This window comes from Apis florea, unplaced genomic scaffold (genome assembly GCF_048593485.1).
Source record: "Apis florea isolate Af1SG1 unplaced genomic scaffold, ASM4859348v1 contig_2291_pilon, whole genome shotgun sequence".
Classification (NCBI taxonomy): Eukaryota; Metazoa; Arthropoda; class Insecta; order Hymenoptera; family Apidae; genus Apis; species Apis florea.
The window spans coordinates 3,357,286-3,372,977 of record NW_028256553.1 but is presented as its reverse complement, the minus strand read 5'-3'; the positions used below and the strand labels follow the sequence as shown (position 1 = coordinate 3,372,977).

Below are 15,692 nucleotides of genomic sequence, written 5' to 3'. Positions count from 1 at the left end.
TAAAAATTAAAGAAATAATTAACAGGCAATGTTGAAACGATCAAAGGTAATGGCGAGTGAAAAAAAGAAAAAAAAAAAATATAAAAACAGAGACGGAATAGAGATGTGAATAGAAACCAGCGTACAAGAGATGAAAAGAGTATGGTGGAGGAGAAGAAGTACATAAAAGACAGAAAGAGAAGAATAAAGAGTGGGGGAGGGGAGAAGTGAGAGCAAGAGCGCAAAGAAAAACGTGGAAAGAGAGAAGAGAAGGCGGAAGAAGACGAGAAAAGGGAGAGAGAAAAAGAAGAAGAAGAAAAAAAAAAGATAGAAAAGAGAAGAGGTGAACACAGAGAGATTGAGTGAAAATTAAAAACGCTTAGGATTGTCTGATTGCGGAGTATAGGTCCCTGTAAAAATGCAAGATGGCCAGCGTCCCCAAAGTTGTATACGTAATTAATAATTAATAATGCTGTGTCATGTGCGTGTACGTGTGTACTGAATGCGCTCGTGTCCCATTTACTTTTGGTTCCCGTTATATATTTGACAGCCAATATATATAATGGAAATCTGTCGGAACATTATGGAGGCACGCACGTGCGCATGCGTACGTGCACGCCCGCTCGCGCCAGTTTTGATCATTCATATGTTTTATTTTTTTTTTTTTTTTTTTTTTTTAACTTTTCTCGAACATCATTCTCTTATTCTCTTTTCTTTTTGCATATTTTTTTTTTTTTTTTTTTTTTTTACTCCCTTCCATCTATATATATTTTGTATGTATGTATATATATATATAATTATTTATTTTTTTTTTTTTTTGTTTTGTTCATTATCCAAGAAAAAAAGAACTAAAAAAATTACGAAAGACCATGTACAATAATAGATACAAGTTACATATATATATATATATGAATGTATATATGCGTATGCATGTACATAATAGTAATAATAATAATTATAGTAATGATATAATAACCGAATATACATATATATATATATATTATGTAGAATATATATTGTATAATATATATATATATTTGCATATATATCGTCCCAAAACCCCAAGACGGGGGGAAAACATGCAACATAATGTAGTGTAGCAATAAGAATGTATATAATAATTATATAATAGTATATATGTAATAATGAGGGGGTGGGGGGCTGTTGAAAAAGGGGGAGGTAGTAATATTTCAATAAATTTCTGTAGCTGTGTTGTAATAGTAGTAAGTAGTAAGTAGTAAATAGTAGTAGTAGTAATAGTAAGTTGTAGTTGTAGTTGTTGCTGTTCGTGGGGCGGGGGGAGCTTGTAAGAATGTGTGGAGTGAGGCATGTGGGTACCTCCAGGATCACTGTTTGTGTCTTGTTTGCGCTTCCTCTTCTTAGTTCGGTTGGTATTTGCGCGGGAAGACCAGTCAGGGTACAGCTGCATGTGCAACTGTCTCTCCCGTCGCGCCAACTCATAATACTTGGCCTGTTCCTCTCGCCCTAGCGCGTGCCACTACCGAGAGAGAACCAAACACTATTTGTAATTGTGCATGAACCGTGGGCTAAACAATTATTTTTTTAATCAAGAAGAAAAAAAAAAGAGGTTCACTAATGCTACTACCGCCACCCTAATTTGCACCTTTTCCTTTTTTTTTTTTTTTTTTTTTTTTAGCTGTATTTCTCTTTTAAACTGTTCGCTTTTATAAATTGTTCTTTTCTTTCTTTCTTTCTTTCTTTCTTTTTTTTTTTTTTTTGCATTAAATGATAAAAAAAATCTCGTTGTTGCTCTCGTACGTATGCGCTTTGTATAATAGTATATATAGATAGATAAATATATATATATATATTGCTCGTTCGACGCATCGTCGCCATTTTGCTCGAACATATTTCAGTAACACTGGGGTCCCTACTTTCCGTTTAAAGTGCTAGAAGAACAGCCTAGATTCTCCCCTCCCCCTCGCTTGTACCGCTACTCGTCGTATCGTATTACTTTTATCGTAAAGAACTTGGACGATACAGGATGTCTGATAGAGAGAATCGATACGGGATTTATATGGCGGACAACAACGTTACATATTGGATTCGCGAGAGCACGTGGCCCGACGAAACCCATTCTTGGCTTGGTGGTTTTATACATATTGAGAAAAAAAAATCCTATAATTACAACATATACATATATTCTTCTACTACAGTTGAAAATGTTGAAAATATGTTGAAAAGGAAACGACTTCTACTTTTTTTTCAATGTATTCACACAAGACACCCTTCCAATTCACTTACCGTTCACGATCGGTGAAAAAAGAATTTCGATCGTTCAAAGGAAGAAAGAGACATAGGGATCTGACCAACAAAGTGTCCCCCCCCCCATTGGTTCAAAATAAAAAAAGGTTCACATGCCGCGTTCTTTCCGCGACACGTCTCGATGGGCCAAGAAGGGAAGCGGAGCGGTCCCGTTCGAAACGATCGTGAAGAGAAAACGATCGGGAATCGAGGTCCCTCGATCTCTACCAGACATCCCGTACCTAAAGTACCGCTCTCATCATCATCGTCACCCATCATCGTCATCATCGCCCGAATTAATCGCAGTTTCCATCTATACATTTCGCTCGTATACACTTCTTTCATCTTTTGATCGTTTTTCTTTTCGTTTTTTTTTTTTTTTCTCCACATACTTTTTTTTTGTATCCCCGTGAACGGATACCGCTTTAGGGAGTTTGGCCAGATACACAAAAAAAAAAGAATCTGCGTAATGATCGTCGCATGCCGCGAGACTCCGTTCTTTCCCTCTTGCTGTGCCGCCGCATATGCATAATTAATCGGCCGCATGAATCCGCAAAAGAATCCGTCCCCAACAGACAATCCAATAAATGCAATCGAGTCGAAAAAAAAAAAAAAGAACGGAAACACGTGTACGTACGTAAGCGCGTGCACGCAACCGCGCGTTACACAACCCCGCGCGAGCACCGTGCACGCGTGTACGTGTGTTTGTTCCGACAGGGCTCTGCTCGATATTCATTTGAACACATGAGAAAACAAAAGTTCGCACGAGTCGAAGAGTGGAAAATGTCAAGACGGAATATATATATATATATTAAAAGAAAAAAAAAAATAATAAATAAATGAATAAATAAATAAATGAACGGAGAAATAAAAAAAAAATATATATATATATAATGAGAAAAAAAATTTGAAAAAAAATTAGGTAATAAAAAAAAAAAGAAAATAAGAGGAACGTGTAAACAACAAATACAAAATGGACGCTTAAAACAAAGAACGATAGACTAGAAAAAAAATTCGAAAAAAAAAATATACATAGAATAAAACATGTTCGTTAAAAAAAAAAAAAAAAACAAAAACAAAAGAGATCAACAAAATACAGAATGAGAAACTTTGCACAGAGACTTTGATCGTTTCAATATCAACCAGTAATAGGTAATCTATGTGAATTATTATTATTATCATCATCATCATCATCATCATCATTATCATCATCATCATCATCATTATCATTATCATTATTATTATTATTATATTATTATTATTATTATGATTATTATTATTATGATTATTATTATTATTATTATTATTATAATGAATTATTAAGGGCCTGCTGTTCTAGCACTGGAAAGTGGTACCTCCGGTGGGATCTGCGGACCGTTCTTTCTTCCTCTTCTTCTTCTTGCTGCCGTATCCGTAGTTATCCCTGGCACTCCAGCCGGGGTATCGTTGTTGATGGAGATGGCGCTCCTGCCTGGCCGCCTCATAATACCGCGCCTGCTCCTCCCGGCTTAGCGAGTGCCACTGCGTGTCATACCCCCAAAATTCAGATTCACAGATTCACAGTCTCACAGTACTTATCCGTGCACCGTGTGTCCCTTTTTTTTTTTTTTTTTATTTTTATACACGTCCCATTTTTTTTTTTTTATTATTTTATTACGTGTACATTTTTTTTTTTCCGATACTTTATTATTTTTATCGTAAGAAAATTTATCATCCCATTACTTTTTTTTTTTTTTTTTTTTTTTTCTTATTATTATTACTCTTTAGAGACTCGTTTTACCCTCACCGAGTGGATGTATACACCAAGAGAGAGGAGGAGTCTTTTTATTTCTATTTTTATTATTATTATTATTATTATTATTATTATTATCGTCATCTTTTTTTTTTTTTTTTTAAATAATCCCGACCCCGTTTCGCTTGACCCCGTCCCCTAAGAAAACAATCCCCGTTATTTATCATAGACAGAGACACTTCCATAGATCCCACCTACGATGCTCTCTCTCTCTCTCTCTCTCTCTTTCTCTCTCTCTCTTTCTCTCCCTCTCTTTCTCTCTACTCTATTCTATTCTATCTATCTAAATCGTATTGAGTTTAACTAGCAGGTACGGTTAGTGCTTCGATATTTTTTTTTTTTTTTTTTTAATCAATCTCGCGGATCAACGAAAGAGTTAACAAAACGCATGCAATTTTTTCATTTTTTTTTTTTTTTCTTTTTTTCCCCTTTTCTTTTTTTCCCCATCAGCGTTTTTTCGATCGTCCTTCGAGACACTTTTCGTGTTCGAGGGTGCATTCTGATCGTTTTGCGCCCGCCAAGTCAACATTTTGCTTTCGGATCAATACGATTTCGTATTTTTTCCTTTATTATTCACAGCAATGTTTAATCTTTTGGTTTGGAAAATTCCGTCTCTCTGTTTTTTCTTCTCGTTTCTACGATACTTGATTTTCGTTACGTTTTCATGATAATTTTTCGACGATACATTTTCATTAAAATCCGTTATTATTCACAGACGGGGGAGGATCGTTCGAAAAGAAAATCTTGACTTTGGCGCGCTTCTTTCTTTTACATCAGGGCTCGTTCGAATACATTTTTCAAGTATTTCCATTGCTATTAACGATATAATGGAAGATGTTTTAGGAATTAATTGTTGCTCTGAAAATTTTCTCACACTTTCTTAGTCGATTTATTTTATGTACTCTTGAAATTAAGAAAAAAAAAAAAGAAAAAAGAAATGGAAACGAATCTCAATCGCACGATTTGCTCCTGAAACATTTCATCATAGTTAATAGCAATAGAAAGAATAGTTTTATATAATGAAATTATATAAAATTCGTGGTACAAGTAGCAGAGTGAGATTATTCCACGATTCAAAATGATCAAACAACTTTTTGTCGTATGGAGCTTTATCTTATAAAAGAATTTTATTATAAAGTATTATATGTTTCTGTATATGATATATAATTTCTAGTTATATCTATTATTAGAATTCTATTATTAAATTTTCCATACATTTTTCACGATAAACTAAATTCAAAATCATAAAATCCACATTGTTTGTGAATTCTTAATCCACAGTAAGAATATCATGAATTTATAATTATAAAAAGATCAAGATCATCATCGTTTCATTTCTTTCTAGAAATCGACAGAATCGACAATTATAATAACAATCTTTGATATTGTGTATCACGAAATCGTACGAAAGTATCAATCAAGAACATTCTCCTAGAAAACATCAGGCTCCTTACGTCAAAAAGAATTATCTCATTTTTTTTCTTTATACCTATACCACGAACAATGCGATGCCAAACACGGTCCTGTACACAAACAACCATGATCCCAACTAAAACTCAATCAGAATCAGATCAGACAAATACATAATGACATATACATATTTCATAATCAAATCAATAATCTTTGTCTAATAAAAAATCGTACAAACCCTGATGCAATATAGCAGTTTCTCCAACGTTACACAAGAACACTTCTAAACGAAATGTATATAATGTTTTCCATCTACTCACTCGTCTTCCCAATATTTGGTTGATCGCGGCGCTCTCTTTTAAGGTACACTCCGCGACGACCTTCGCCCTCATCTCCTTCATGTACAGCATGAACGCGTTCAAAGGCTTTTTTATATGGGGTTTCTTTTTATCTGTCAAACATCATCGACGGGTATGAGAGGTGGACTCTACAGGTGTGAAAATCAACGGTAAACTGATCACAGAAGCCGTCAGGTCCGTTAAACGAGCCCTTACCTTGATTGTTCTGCTGCCCCGTGTCCTGTGCTTTCGCGTTGTCCGACGGCAACGACGTGGAATTCTTCTGCTCCACCGTGGACCTGCCAACACAGAAAAAAACGACCACATCCACAAATTCAGAATTTTCATCTTTTTAATTCACCGACACGACAAGATCCCAACAAGAGTCTCTAAGTCTCTGATCTGAAGCTAAGCTCTGATCCTACGTTTACGTTACCGTTTGAAGTAAGGCTGCTTCGCGTCACGGTTCGTCAAGGGTTGTTGGTCGGGTTGTTTCGTGCAGGATAGGGGATAGGTCGGCGCGGAGCTCTGGGTGTTGCACAGTTGCTCCGTCAGGTTGGTGGTCGGCCCGTCGAAGTACGGTTGGGCGGGCAAGGTCAACGGGTTCCTGGGGAAGTTGTGCGGCAACGGCCAATTCATCTGTTGCCACATGCGGTGCCTGGCCTCGACCATTGCGAGCAGTTGCACGAAGTTGTGCTGGGCGCCGTACGGAGGCGGCGTCACGCTCCTCGGCAGGCTCATGTTCGACATCTGCATCAGGCTGCTCATGTAGAGCGCGGTGAGGATCTTGTGATCGGCGGTGGGTAAGCCAGCCTCCCCCGCCTTCATCGCGTCCTGGAGTATCGTCATGTTGTCCTCGATCGTCTTGCCCGGATCGATATTGCACTTCTCCTCGTCCAACGACGATCTGTTGTTGATCGACGATGCCTCGCTGCTGCCCTCCTCGATCGTCACGTTGGTGGCCGGCCCGCTGCTCTCAGTGTTGTCGTCCTTCTTTATCACCAGGTTCAATGGCTCCAGACACTCGGGCTCCATCGCACTCGTGGGTCCCCGTTTATACCCACCGACACGCTCGAAACTGATCCATCGAAACCGCGAGCGTCGTCTCGCTTCTCTATTCCCTCTCTGTATATGTATTCTCTCTCTCTCTCTCTCTCCCTCCTATCCTATCCTCCCTCGTCTATTCGTCTATTCGAGTTCTCGCGTGCCAAGTATCCCGTGAACGTTCACCACGCAGTGATCGACGGAAAGGTATCGGTTCGCGATCCTTGCCCGATTCATCGATTCGCCAGTGTGCCAAGCATCGTCGTAGCACGAGCACGTTGCCTCGCGTAACACGGGATCGAGAAGGTGGAAAATATCATCGGTGGCCACGTCGTAGCAGCTTCGCGGTGCGGCTTCGCTATTCATCATCCTTGCATCCCCTATGTGCTCGATCATCGAGGAGCGGTCGAAAACTGGCGACGTGTGTTGTAAACAGCGCACAAGGGTGTCGAGCAAGAGCGAAGCGAAGGACGCCGCTCGAGACTACACGACGACGGTGGCCGCGTCGACCCGGAAGCACTCGAGGAAACACTTTTCACGCCACGTCCCGTCCATCCGTGTCTGCACCGTGTCGCGTATCACCGTCGATCTTCTCAACAGCTCCATATCGTGGACGGTATTCAAACATTCATGAGCGTCGAATCGCACGGTAAAATGTCTCCAGGGGCGGCATCTCGTTCACGGGCCCGCCGCTCTTCTCTCTCTCTCTCTCTTTGTTCCACCACCAAAAAAATACGAGACAAGAAGCTGACGACAATTATCCCTCTCTCTCTCTCTCTCTCTCTTTCTCTCGCTCGCTCGTTCGAGAGATCTTTTCTCCACCACTAACGTTTACGAACACACGCGCGCGTTTACATCGTCCCTTTCTCTCTCTCTCTCTCTCCCTCCCTTTCTTTCTTCCTTTCTTTCTTTCTCTCGTCACGATTATTCCGCACAAGAAGTAGCACGTATAATGTGTGTATATATATATATATTTACATATAAATGTATATATATATATGTATATATGCGAATAAAGAAGGCTTCTGGTCCGATGCTGGTGTCTCGTCTGCCTCTTTTCCACCACCCTGTGTATCCCGCATCCAGCGAAAATGCGTCGTTCCTGGCGTCGGTGGAATCACCGAGCGGTGTTACGACGATTGATTATCCGCGAGTGCGGAAGGGGCGGCGGGGTGGAGGGCTGCACCGTGGGGCCATCATCGCGATTCATGGCTCCGCAGCAACGACACCCTACCATCCGCCGATGTATAATTCGCGCGTGGGGGGTGAAGATTGCATTCTCTCCGCTTTCCCTGCGTGATGCCTTTTTTTGGCGGGCTGCGTGGCGCTACCATCGGCGACTTCCCTCTTACACTTCCCTCCCTGCCTGGGACCACCACCACCACCACCACCACAACCACCACCACAACCACCACCGCACCACGATATGTGTGCCACCTGCACCAGGAGGAGAGATAGTCCTCTTTTGGATCAGCTGCTTTTATTATATCACCTCCTCTTCCTATCGATCTCCCTCCCTCTATCTCTTTCCCTTTCGAAGAAAGAAAGCGATGAGTCGTCTCTCCTCCTCCTCCTCCTCCTCTTCTTCTTCTTCCGATCCTGACACGTGAGTCTGATCGATCCTCGCCACCCCTCTCGATTATCCAACGTGGATTATAACCACCACGTACCAACCACGTGTTCTTCCAGATTACTCTCCCTCCCTCTCTCTCTCTCTCTCTCTCTGTCTATCCTCGAGATTAGTCGGATCGCGTTGAATTCTGCGAGGCACACAACACGTGGTGGGAGACGAAGAAGTGCGGTGAAACGAGGTGAAAATCCCGTGACAGCGTCCCGACGCTACGCTCGGCCTCCCCTCTTCGAGAACGCTCGTCCAGCAGCTGATCCACACGACGCGGCTTGGGTCGCGTGCATCGAGTTGTGTGCACGCGTGCCTCGAATGTAGGAAGCGCGACCATGCGGCTTTGTATATACGATGCTCGGGCCAGGCGATCGGCCGGGTACTAATGCAAATTAGAAATCTGTTTAAGAGGGTAATGATCAATACATAACCGGCGGCGGCGGCGGCGGTGGTGGCGGCGCCGGCAGGCGCAGACGCTGTGCGAAGAGAGTCATTCAATAAGTGTTATACGTGCCTCGGCTGTGGTGAAGGGGGAACGACTGCACGAGGGGTTGCAACTACTCCGTGACGTGCTACCCCCTATGGTCGTCACCGAAACTATCCGTCACAAGCCCCTGATACGCTGTGAAACTGTCGACATGCTTCTTTATCAACGGACGGACCGGCGTTTCCTTTTATCGATATGGAAGGAAGGGCGCGCGATGCTTGTCCCATCCGTAGCTGGATGGATAAAACTGGTTTCCATGTCGTTGTAGTGGATAAAAGGTTTCACCAATTTCCTTTCTCGAAGCATCCGCAATAAATTATCGACTGGATAACCTCCTCGGTTGATTCTTCCTCGAAGAACACGTGTGTATATTCCGGCCAATGATTATCGATCGAATCGATCGGTTGGAAATACCTTTTCGATCAATCGAAGGTAACGATTTCGGAGCTGTGCTCGTTCTGGGGGCGGCGGGTCGATATTTATGTCGGGACGTGACCGAGGGAAAGGAATGGATGGGGAGAAGGGCGATGGAGTTACTGAATGAGTCGTGTCGGTCGATTCGTCGAAAGGGGTCCAGGTGTCGCTGAAATGTCGGCGGAAAAACGAACCTGTGATTGTGATCCAGGGTGGAATGATCCGTCTTCGGCGCCGAGGAAACCAGTGCGTGGGACGCCAACGCGTGTGCGTGCGGACTTAATCCAGGATGAGGTGGCATCAGGCCCGTCGGCGAAAACCGGTAGAGATCACTGGAAAATTTAGTAAAAATTTACAACGTTAGACACAAGTATGCTGGATCAAATAATAATATGATTTCGTGACGATAATCGAGCGGTTAAAATTAAAAATTCCAATCTTTTGAAGACGAATTATTGCATTATTGGAAAATAATATAATTCTCGAATAGATTGGACGAAAATCGAAACTGTCCATACGATAGAACTCGTCGTGTAGAGAAACGCGGAGTTGAGAGAGTAACAGAAATTAGAGTGTTTGAATGAACTTGACAAATTCGATCACCTACTAACCTTGGTAAACTAGAACTTGTGATGGGCAAACTCGTGGGATACGGACTTCGGAAACCAGTGCTTGCCGGGGAAATGGGGTACATGCTCGGTGTGTGCCTGAAAACGAAATTGTTGGTCAAACAGAGAGGCAGACGCCTGAAACCAAGTCTTCGAATTTGTTATTGTTAACCAAGTCCTTCTCAAATATTTTCTCCTCGATTATAATATCTGTTTGAAAAGGAGAATATTTAACAAATAATAAAACAATCTCTGTCCTTTTCACCTAGAATCGTATATATATATATATCAATCCTCCAAATCTCAAAAGATCAAGCGAAGCTGAAATTTTCATCGACCTAAAAATTTCCTCCGTCAAAAAAAAAAAAAAAAATATTATAATCCTCGAATTGCGAAAAAACTAAAATTCTCTTTCCAATTTCCTTCGAAGATGATAACCCTCCACTTCGAACGCGGACGAAATCGCCGGGGAAAAGCCGCGGTTCCGCCCCTCCTAATTGAGAAGAACGGGCCTAATCACCCGTGGAAAATCTCAATTTGAGACGGTTCGAGCAGAAAGCAAATAACAAGGAGGGAGGGAGGGAGGGAGGGAGGCAGAGCTTGAGGCGGTGCAAGAGGGTCGGTTTCTCCTCTCTTGGTGCGGTCAGCGCGTTATACAAGCCGGTGTACAACGCGGCGGCGTCTAATAGAGCGGAACTGAGAGGATGACCGAGGAAACGTTTTAGCCGTGATTCGGGAAAACGAGACCCGAATCGAGAAATTCATTGGTCCCCCCATCCCATTTTCTTTACTTTCTCATCGGCTGAAAGGAGGATGAAGGAAGAAGGGGTTGAGAGGAGAAGTCCCAGGAGAGGGAGTCTAAATAAAAATCGCGATTTATCCTGTGGTCGAGTGTCGCCGGGTTCGAGGGTTGAATCGTTAGTACGCGAAAGGAGGAATTAACGACTGCTTGAGAGAAAAAAAATCGAACGTTTCTCATGTAAATCGGCCCACTTCTCCCTCGTTTATCGGGTTTTATTTGAGACCGTGTTTGGCTATTCAATTCCAGTTTTTCTCTCCCTCTCTCTCTCTCTCTCTCTCTCTCCTTCGTTCGTGCTGTTTAACACACGGAATGGTTGAAGGAAATGACGAACGATTTAATTACGAGACATAAAATTATCGAGGAATCGTAATATTCCGTTGATCTGTTGCCCACGATCGACGAGACGGTTAATTAACCGTGTTATTTCATAAGAGAGAGATGGATGGATACACGTAATGAGATCCGTTTGTGCAGCTTCTTGCACGGTGACGGTTTTATTTTATCGGCGGATGAAAGTGTATTGACTTACCAGGAAGCGGCGACTTGCGTCATTTCCGGGCTAAGCATGGGGTACGGATATTGACCCGTGGAGAAGGGATACATCGGCGCTCTTGTCAAGCCTGGAACAAAAATGAGAGATGTTGTCATTGTCTCTTGGAAAAGTGTCAAACTGTGATCAAAGACTGTGGAGCAAAGAGAGTCGAGAGCCATTTCAAAGAAAACGGCGATATTTGAAAGCGTTAATAGAAGTTTGCGAGCTTTCTTGCGCGCGCAAGTTTCCACAAATCTTCTTCAAATCCTTCATCTTAGAAAAGAAACTTTACTTCGCAAACAACTTGGGGGATAAGTATTATATTATAATTAAATTTCATTTAATTAGGCGTCTCGTTATGAGAAACCGAGTTCTTTTCCATCCGAGCGAAAACAAAGTCTTTCCTTCTTTCGAAATATATATTTTGAATAATTCGAAATAATTTAATCGATCGATCCACCCCCTCGAATCGATATCTCTCTTATTAATTCATCCATTTGACCGATCTCGCAACGTGATAATTAACGAATTCCTGAGGAAGGAAGCGACCGCAATTTATCCTGGCTACTTTTCCACGGGGTTGATTTATTCGATGCGGTGCGCCGTCGGCGTCGTATCAGCGGATGCAGGATAAACATTATTACTGGCGAGATCAAAGAAGAACGAGCCGATTGGAGGAAAGGAGGACTATGTATTTAATATCGAGCCGGTTTGCACTACAAACACGGAATCGGATGACCCGGCATTGATCACTATCCGGCCGCAACCCCCACGGCGTCCACCACCCTTTTCTCTCTGTCGACAATATCTGTTTGATAATAATTTGCATCGCGTATGATCTTCGTAAACTATCATCGAATTGTATTGTTTCGAAATATCATAATGCCAATCTTTGCCAATTTTTTTTCTTTCTTGTTATCATTACATATAAGCGATTTATCGAAAAGTGCACCTCTGCTCCGACTTTTCATTTTGAAATCGATAAATCGATAAATTATGCGTTTCGTTATATTTAACAAGCTAGCTCAAAATTCTTAAAAAACTCTAAACCGAGTCTCTTTCGAGCAGCAAAAGAAAAAGAAAAGAAAAAAATCGGTCGTACGAATCCTGGTTCCACCCCATCGATAATTACTCGAAACCTGCCCCTCCCTGGATCGTCGAGGCTTGCACAGGGTGGACGTGGAAAAGGGGTGGCCCAGCTTTCACAGTGGCGGTATCTAATACGTGTTGCAGAGCCGAGGAGAGAAACGTCGGCTGCCGGCTATAAGTGGGGTGCCTTTGGCGAGGCGAAGTGTAATTGGCTTCATAAGGGTCGACGAGAAGCGGCCGGAATATCGGCAAGCCTGAAACCGCTTGACGAGGCCAATACTTCTCTCCCTCCGCGTCATCCTTCTTTTCCAACGCACCACCCCCTCCTTTTTTGCGTTTCGCGGCGGTCGAACGTGTCCCGAAGGCGGTGCCCCGCTACGAAATCGGTCAACTGCGTGGTTTTCCACGATAGGGCCACTTCCCTTCCCCCACTGCGGACGGATAACGAGCGTCCACCGCGTTCGAGGGCTCTCGATCACTGGACGCTTACCCCGTTTCCACAGACAAGATGGATCAGAGAATTGGATGATTTGCATCAAGCTGGGAAAGCTGTTGGTTAAGTTATTTAATAGGATAGGATGGTAAAATGAAGATTTTTTTAGTAGGAGCCAATCTCGATGTACGTCACACCAGTCCCTGTTTCTGGCAAAGTTATCGAAAGAAAAGACTATTCTATACAGTTTTATCACAGCGAATGAGATTAGAAGTATGTTTTCCTGAATTTTGATAAGTTGATGCATGATCATCCATATCACTCGATTCGAGAAGAATCGAATTTTTTACAAACAATCAAATCTCATGCTTTCGTCCCACCCTTGTCCGCATTTCACTTCGTTATAAAATCTAAGATCCGTTTAAATTCAGACTCTGGGAGATCGAACACCAAGAACACAGACAGATCGAGTTCACTCGGTTCACGGACTAAAAAGGAGGAGAATCTGAGGAAGGGGGTGGTTTGGGTCGCAGGAAGGGGTCGTTATCTGTCCGATACCGTGTACGAATAATGTAAGGGACGGAGAATTAGAAGTAGGAACCGCGGCGGAGCAGAAGGAGCTGGATGATATAAGGGAAGCGTGGTAGGGGGAGGGTTGAAAGGGGTGGCTCGTAATATCCTGGCGAGTCCGCGGGCTCCGTCATGTGTGCTTAATCACTTTCCAGTCGACTCGGCAGTCTGCAACCCCATTATCGGGGTCTCACCACCCGGAAAATTACTCTTTTATTCTCGAACAACTCGAGCTCCCGGTGTATACCGCGATATTCTCTGTCTTCCCTCCCCTCGTCTCGCCCCCTCCAACGCTTTTCCTATTCCTTGCCTTCCTCTCTCTCTCTCTCTCTCTCTCTCTCTCTCTCGCGCCTTCGATCGTCGGCGACTTCGATGCCGTTCGAAGTCTGTTTTCTTTTTTTTTCTCTCCCCTCCTTACTTCCTCTTCCCTTCGGGAGGAAGAGATCCAGTCCAGTTTCGCCCTGTTAAAGGGTATCGTTAACATTTACCCCGGTCATAGTTACACGAGGGGAGGAATGTCGCTACGAGGGGAGGAAATATGGCTCTCCTCGAGCGAGATCGACAAAGGGATCCGATGATGTGGAGAGGGAGGGTTAGGCTCTGGTGGATAGATTATTTAATCGAAACATCGTTAAGACGAATAGTTTCTTTGCTTTGATGGATTAACAGATTTCGATACTTGATAATTCGTAATAAATTTTTTTCAATTCATTTTTAATCAAATATGAGAGAACGATTTTTTCATATCTTCGTATTCAACGAAGCTGGATATTTTTGTGACGGGAATAACGTATCGAGTATTCTTAAAAACGGAGAAGACAACAACGGAGAAGAAAAAGACGATTGTAACCGTGCTAATTCGTTAGGAGGAAAACTATCATAATCCGAAGGGCACTCGGTATCTCTCCCTCGTGAGGGGGGGTTGCCGAAAGAATAATTCTTTCGCGAAAAGAAGGACTATCGGTGGCGCTCGCACTCGAGGCTTGTGGCACTCGAGATCTGCTCGCGAGGAGGATACGTTCAAGTGGTATTTTAACACTCGAACGAGAGGAAAAGTGTATTTACGGTGGCGCGAGGCCGCGACGCACGCGTGGAAACCCCGACAAAGATGTCAAAGTGACCGCTCGAAGCGGTGAGAAAACTGGAGAACCTACTCGTGAAGGATTACAGTGCTCGAAGAATCGCAGCCGACGGTTAAAGAGGCCGAGTGGCTTTGCGCGCGCGAGCGAGGATGGCACAGGGGTGATACTCCCCGCCTTGTTTGACGTTCTATTATGTTCATTAATCGACTGGTTTGATTTACTTTCAATGAAGATCCACCAATGTTCGGTTAGGTCATTTCTGTGCACCGTTGAATGGGGTGCAAATTGGTTGGGGTGGAAAGGCTGTACCCCTTTTGTGAATTAGAAGTATACCATTTCGATCGTTACATATTCGTATCGTAACTGTTTATGGTGTTTGAGAACACGTGTAAGAAATTTGTATTATTTGCCTCGTATATGAATTGGTAAGAAAATGATAGAGAGAAAGTTTATTTTTATCAGTGCAATAAAAGATATTGAAACTGTACAGAATGTTTAGGATGAAAGGTTAAATAAAGGAGCAAAATAAAAATAGAACAACAAAATTTGGAGACCAAATTAAATTAATCATTTCAAGATCAAATTTTTTAGAGGTTATGAAAACAATTCTGTTTTACCAATTATTAATAATATAGAAACACACTTTTTACAATATTCTTGGATAGAAGATTTAATTACCAAAATTTAACCTATCTTGTTTCATCGAATGGAAATATACCCTCCACCATTATTAAAGAGCTGTATCGTGTACAGGCCATCAACATCGGGTGCGAAAAGGTTAATTTACAAAACCGTTTAAAGCTCAAAGCAAAGGAATCAATGAACCATCGGGGCTCCCTCCGCCGGTAACAACGGAAACATTCCGTCCACAATCGAAATATAACTCGGCGGATAAAAATACCGTACGAACGTGACAAAGAAAAGGGGGAGAGGGGGAAGGGGGAGGGCAGAAAAATTGGGTAGAGCAGCTCATAATCGCGACGGAAGCGAGAAACGGCGGAAAGGCCGAGAGACAAAGACAAAGAAAGGCCAAAGTGGAATAGAGAGAGAGAGAGAGAGAGAGAGAGAGAGTGAGTGAGAGATCGCCGTCGGCGTGGGTGGCGCTAGGAGGAGAGAAAAATTAAGCGGATCAATGGTGGAGCCCCGGCGAAGAAAAAAAAAAAAAAAAAAAAAAACGCCGGGAGATCCTCTCGACCCTCCTCTCCTCGAACCCCATCCCCTCGACA

The 15,692-nt window shown here is 42.8% G+C and overlaps 1 protein-coding gene across 1 annotated transcript in view; it reads right to left on the bottom strand.

The window, feature by feature from the left end:
* LOC100867811 (uncharacterized) overlaps positions 1 to 15,692 on the bottom strand; it is a 38,084-nt gene that overhangs the window by 15,492 nt on the left and 6,900 nt on the right. The window contains exons 3-8 of the mRNA XM_086903487.1: positions 11,290 to 11,380; positions 9,962 to 10,057; positions 9,545 to 9,682; positions 6,001 to 6,083; positions 5,767 to 5,897; positions 3,600 to 3,765 (exon numbers count right to left, since the gene is read on the bottom strand). Coding sequence (XP_086759613.1) covers positions 3,600 to 3,765; positions 5,767 to 5,897; positions 6,001 to 6,083; positions 9,545 to 9,682; positions 9,962 to 10,057; positions 11,290 to 11,380 — 705 coding nt within the window. The remainder of the gene's footprint in view (positions 1 to 3,599; positions 3,766 to 5,766; positions 5,898 to 6,000; positions 6,084 to 9,544; positions 9,683 to 9,961; positions 10,058 to 11,289; positions 11,381 to 15,692) is intronic.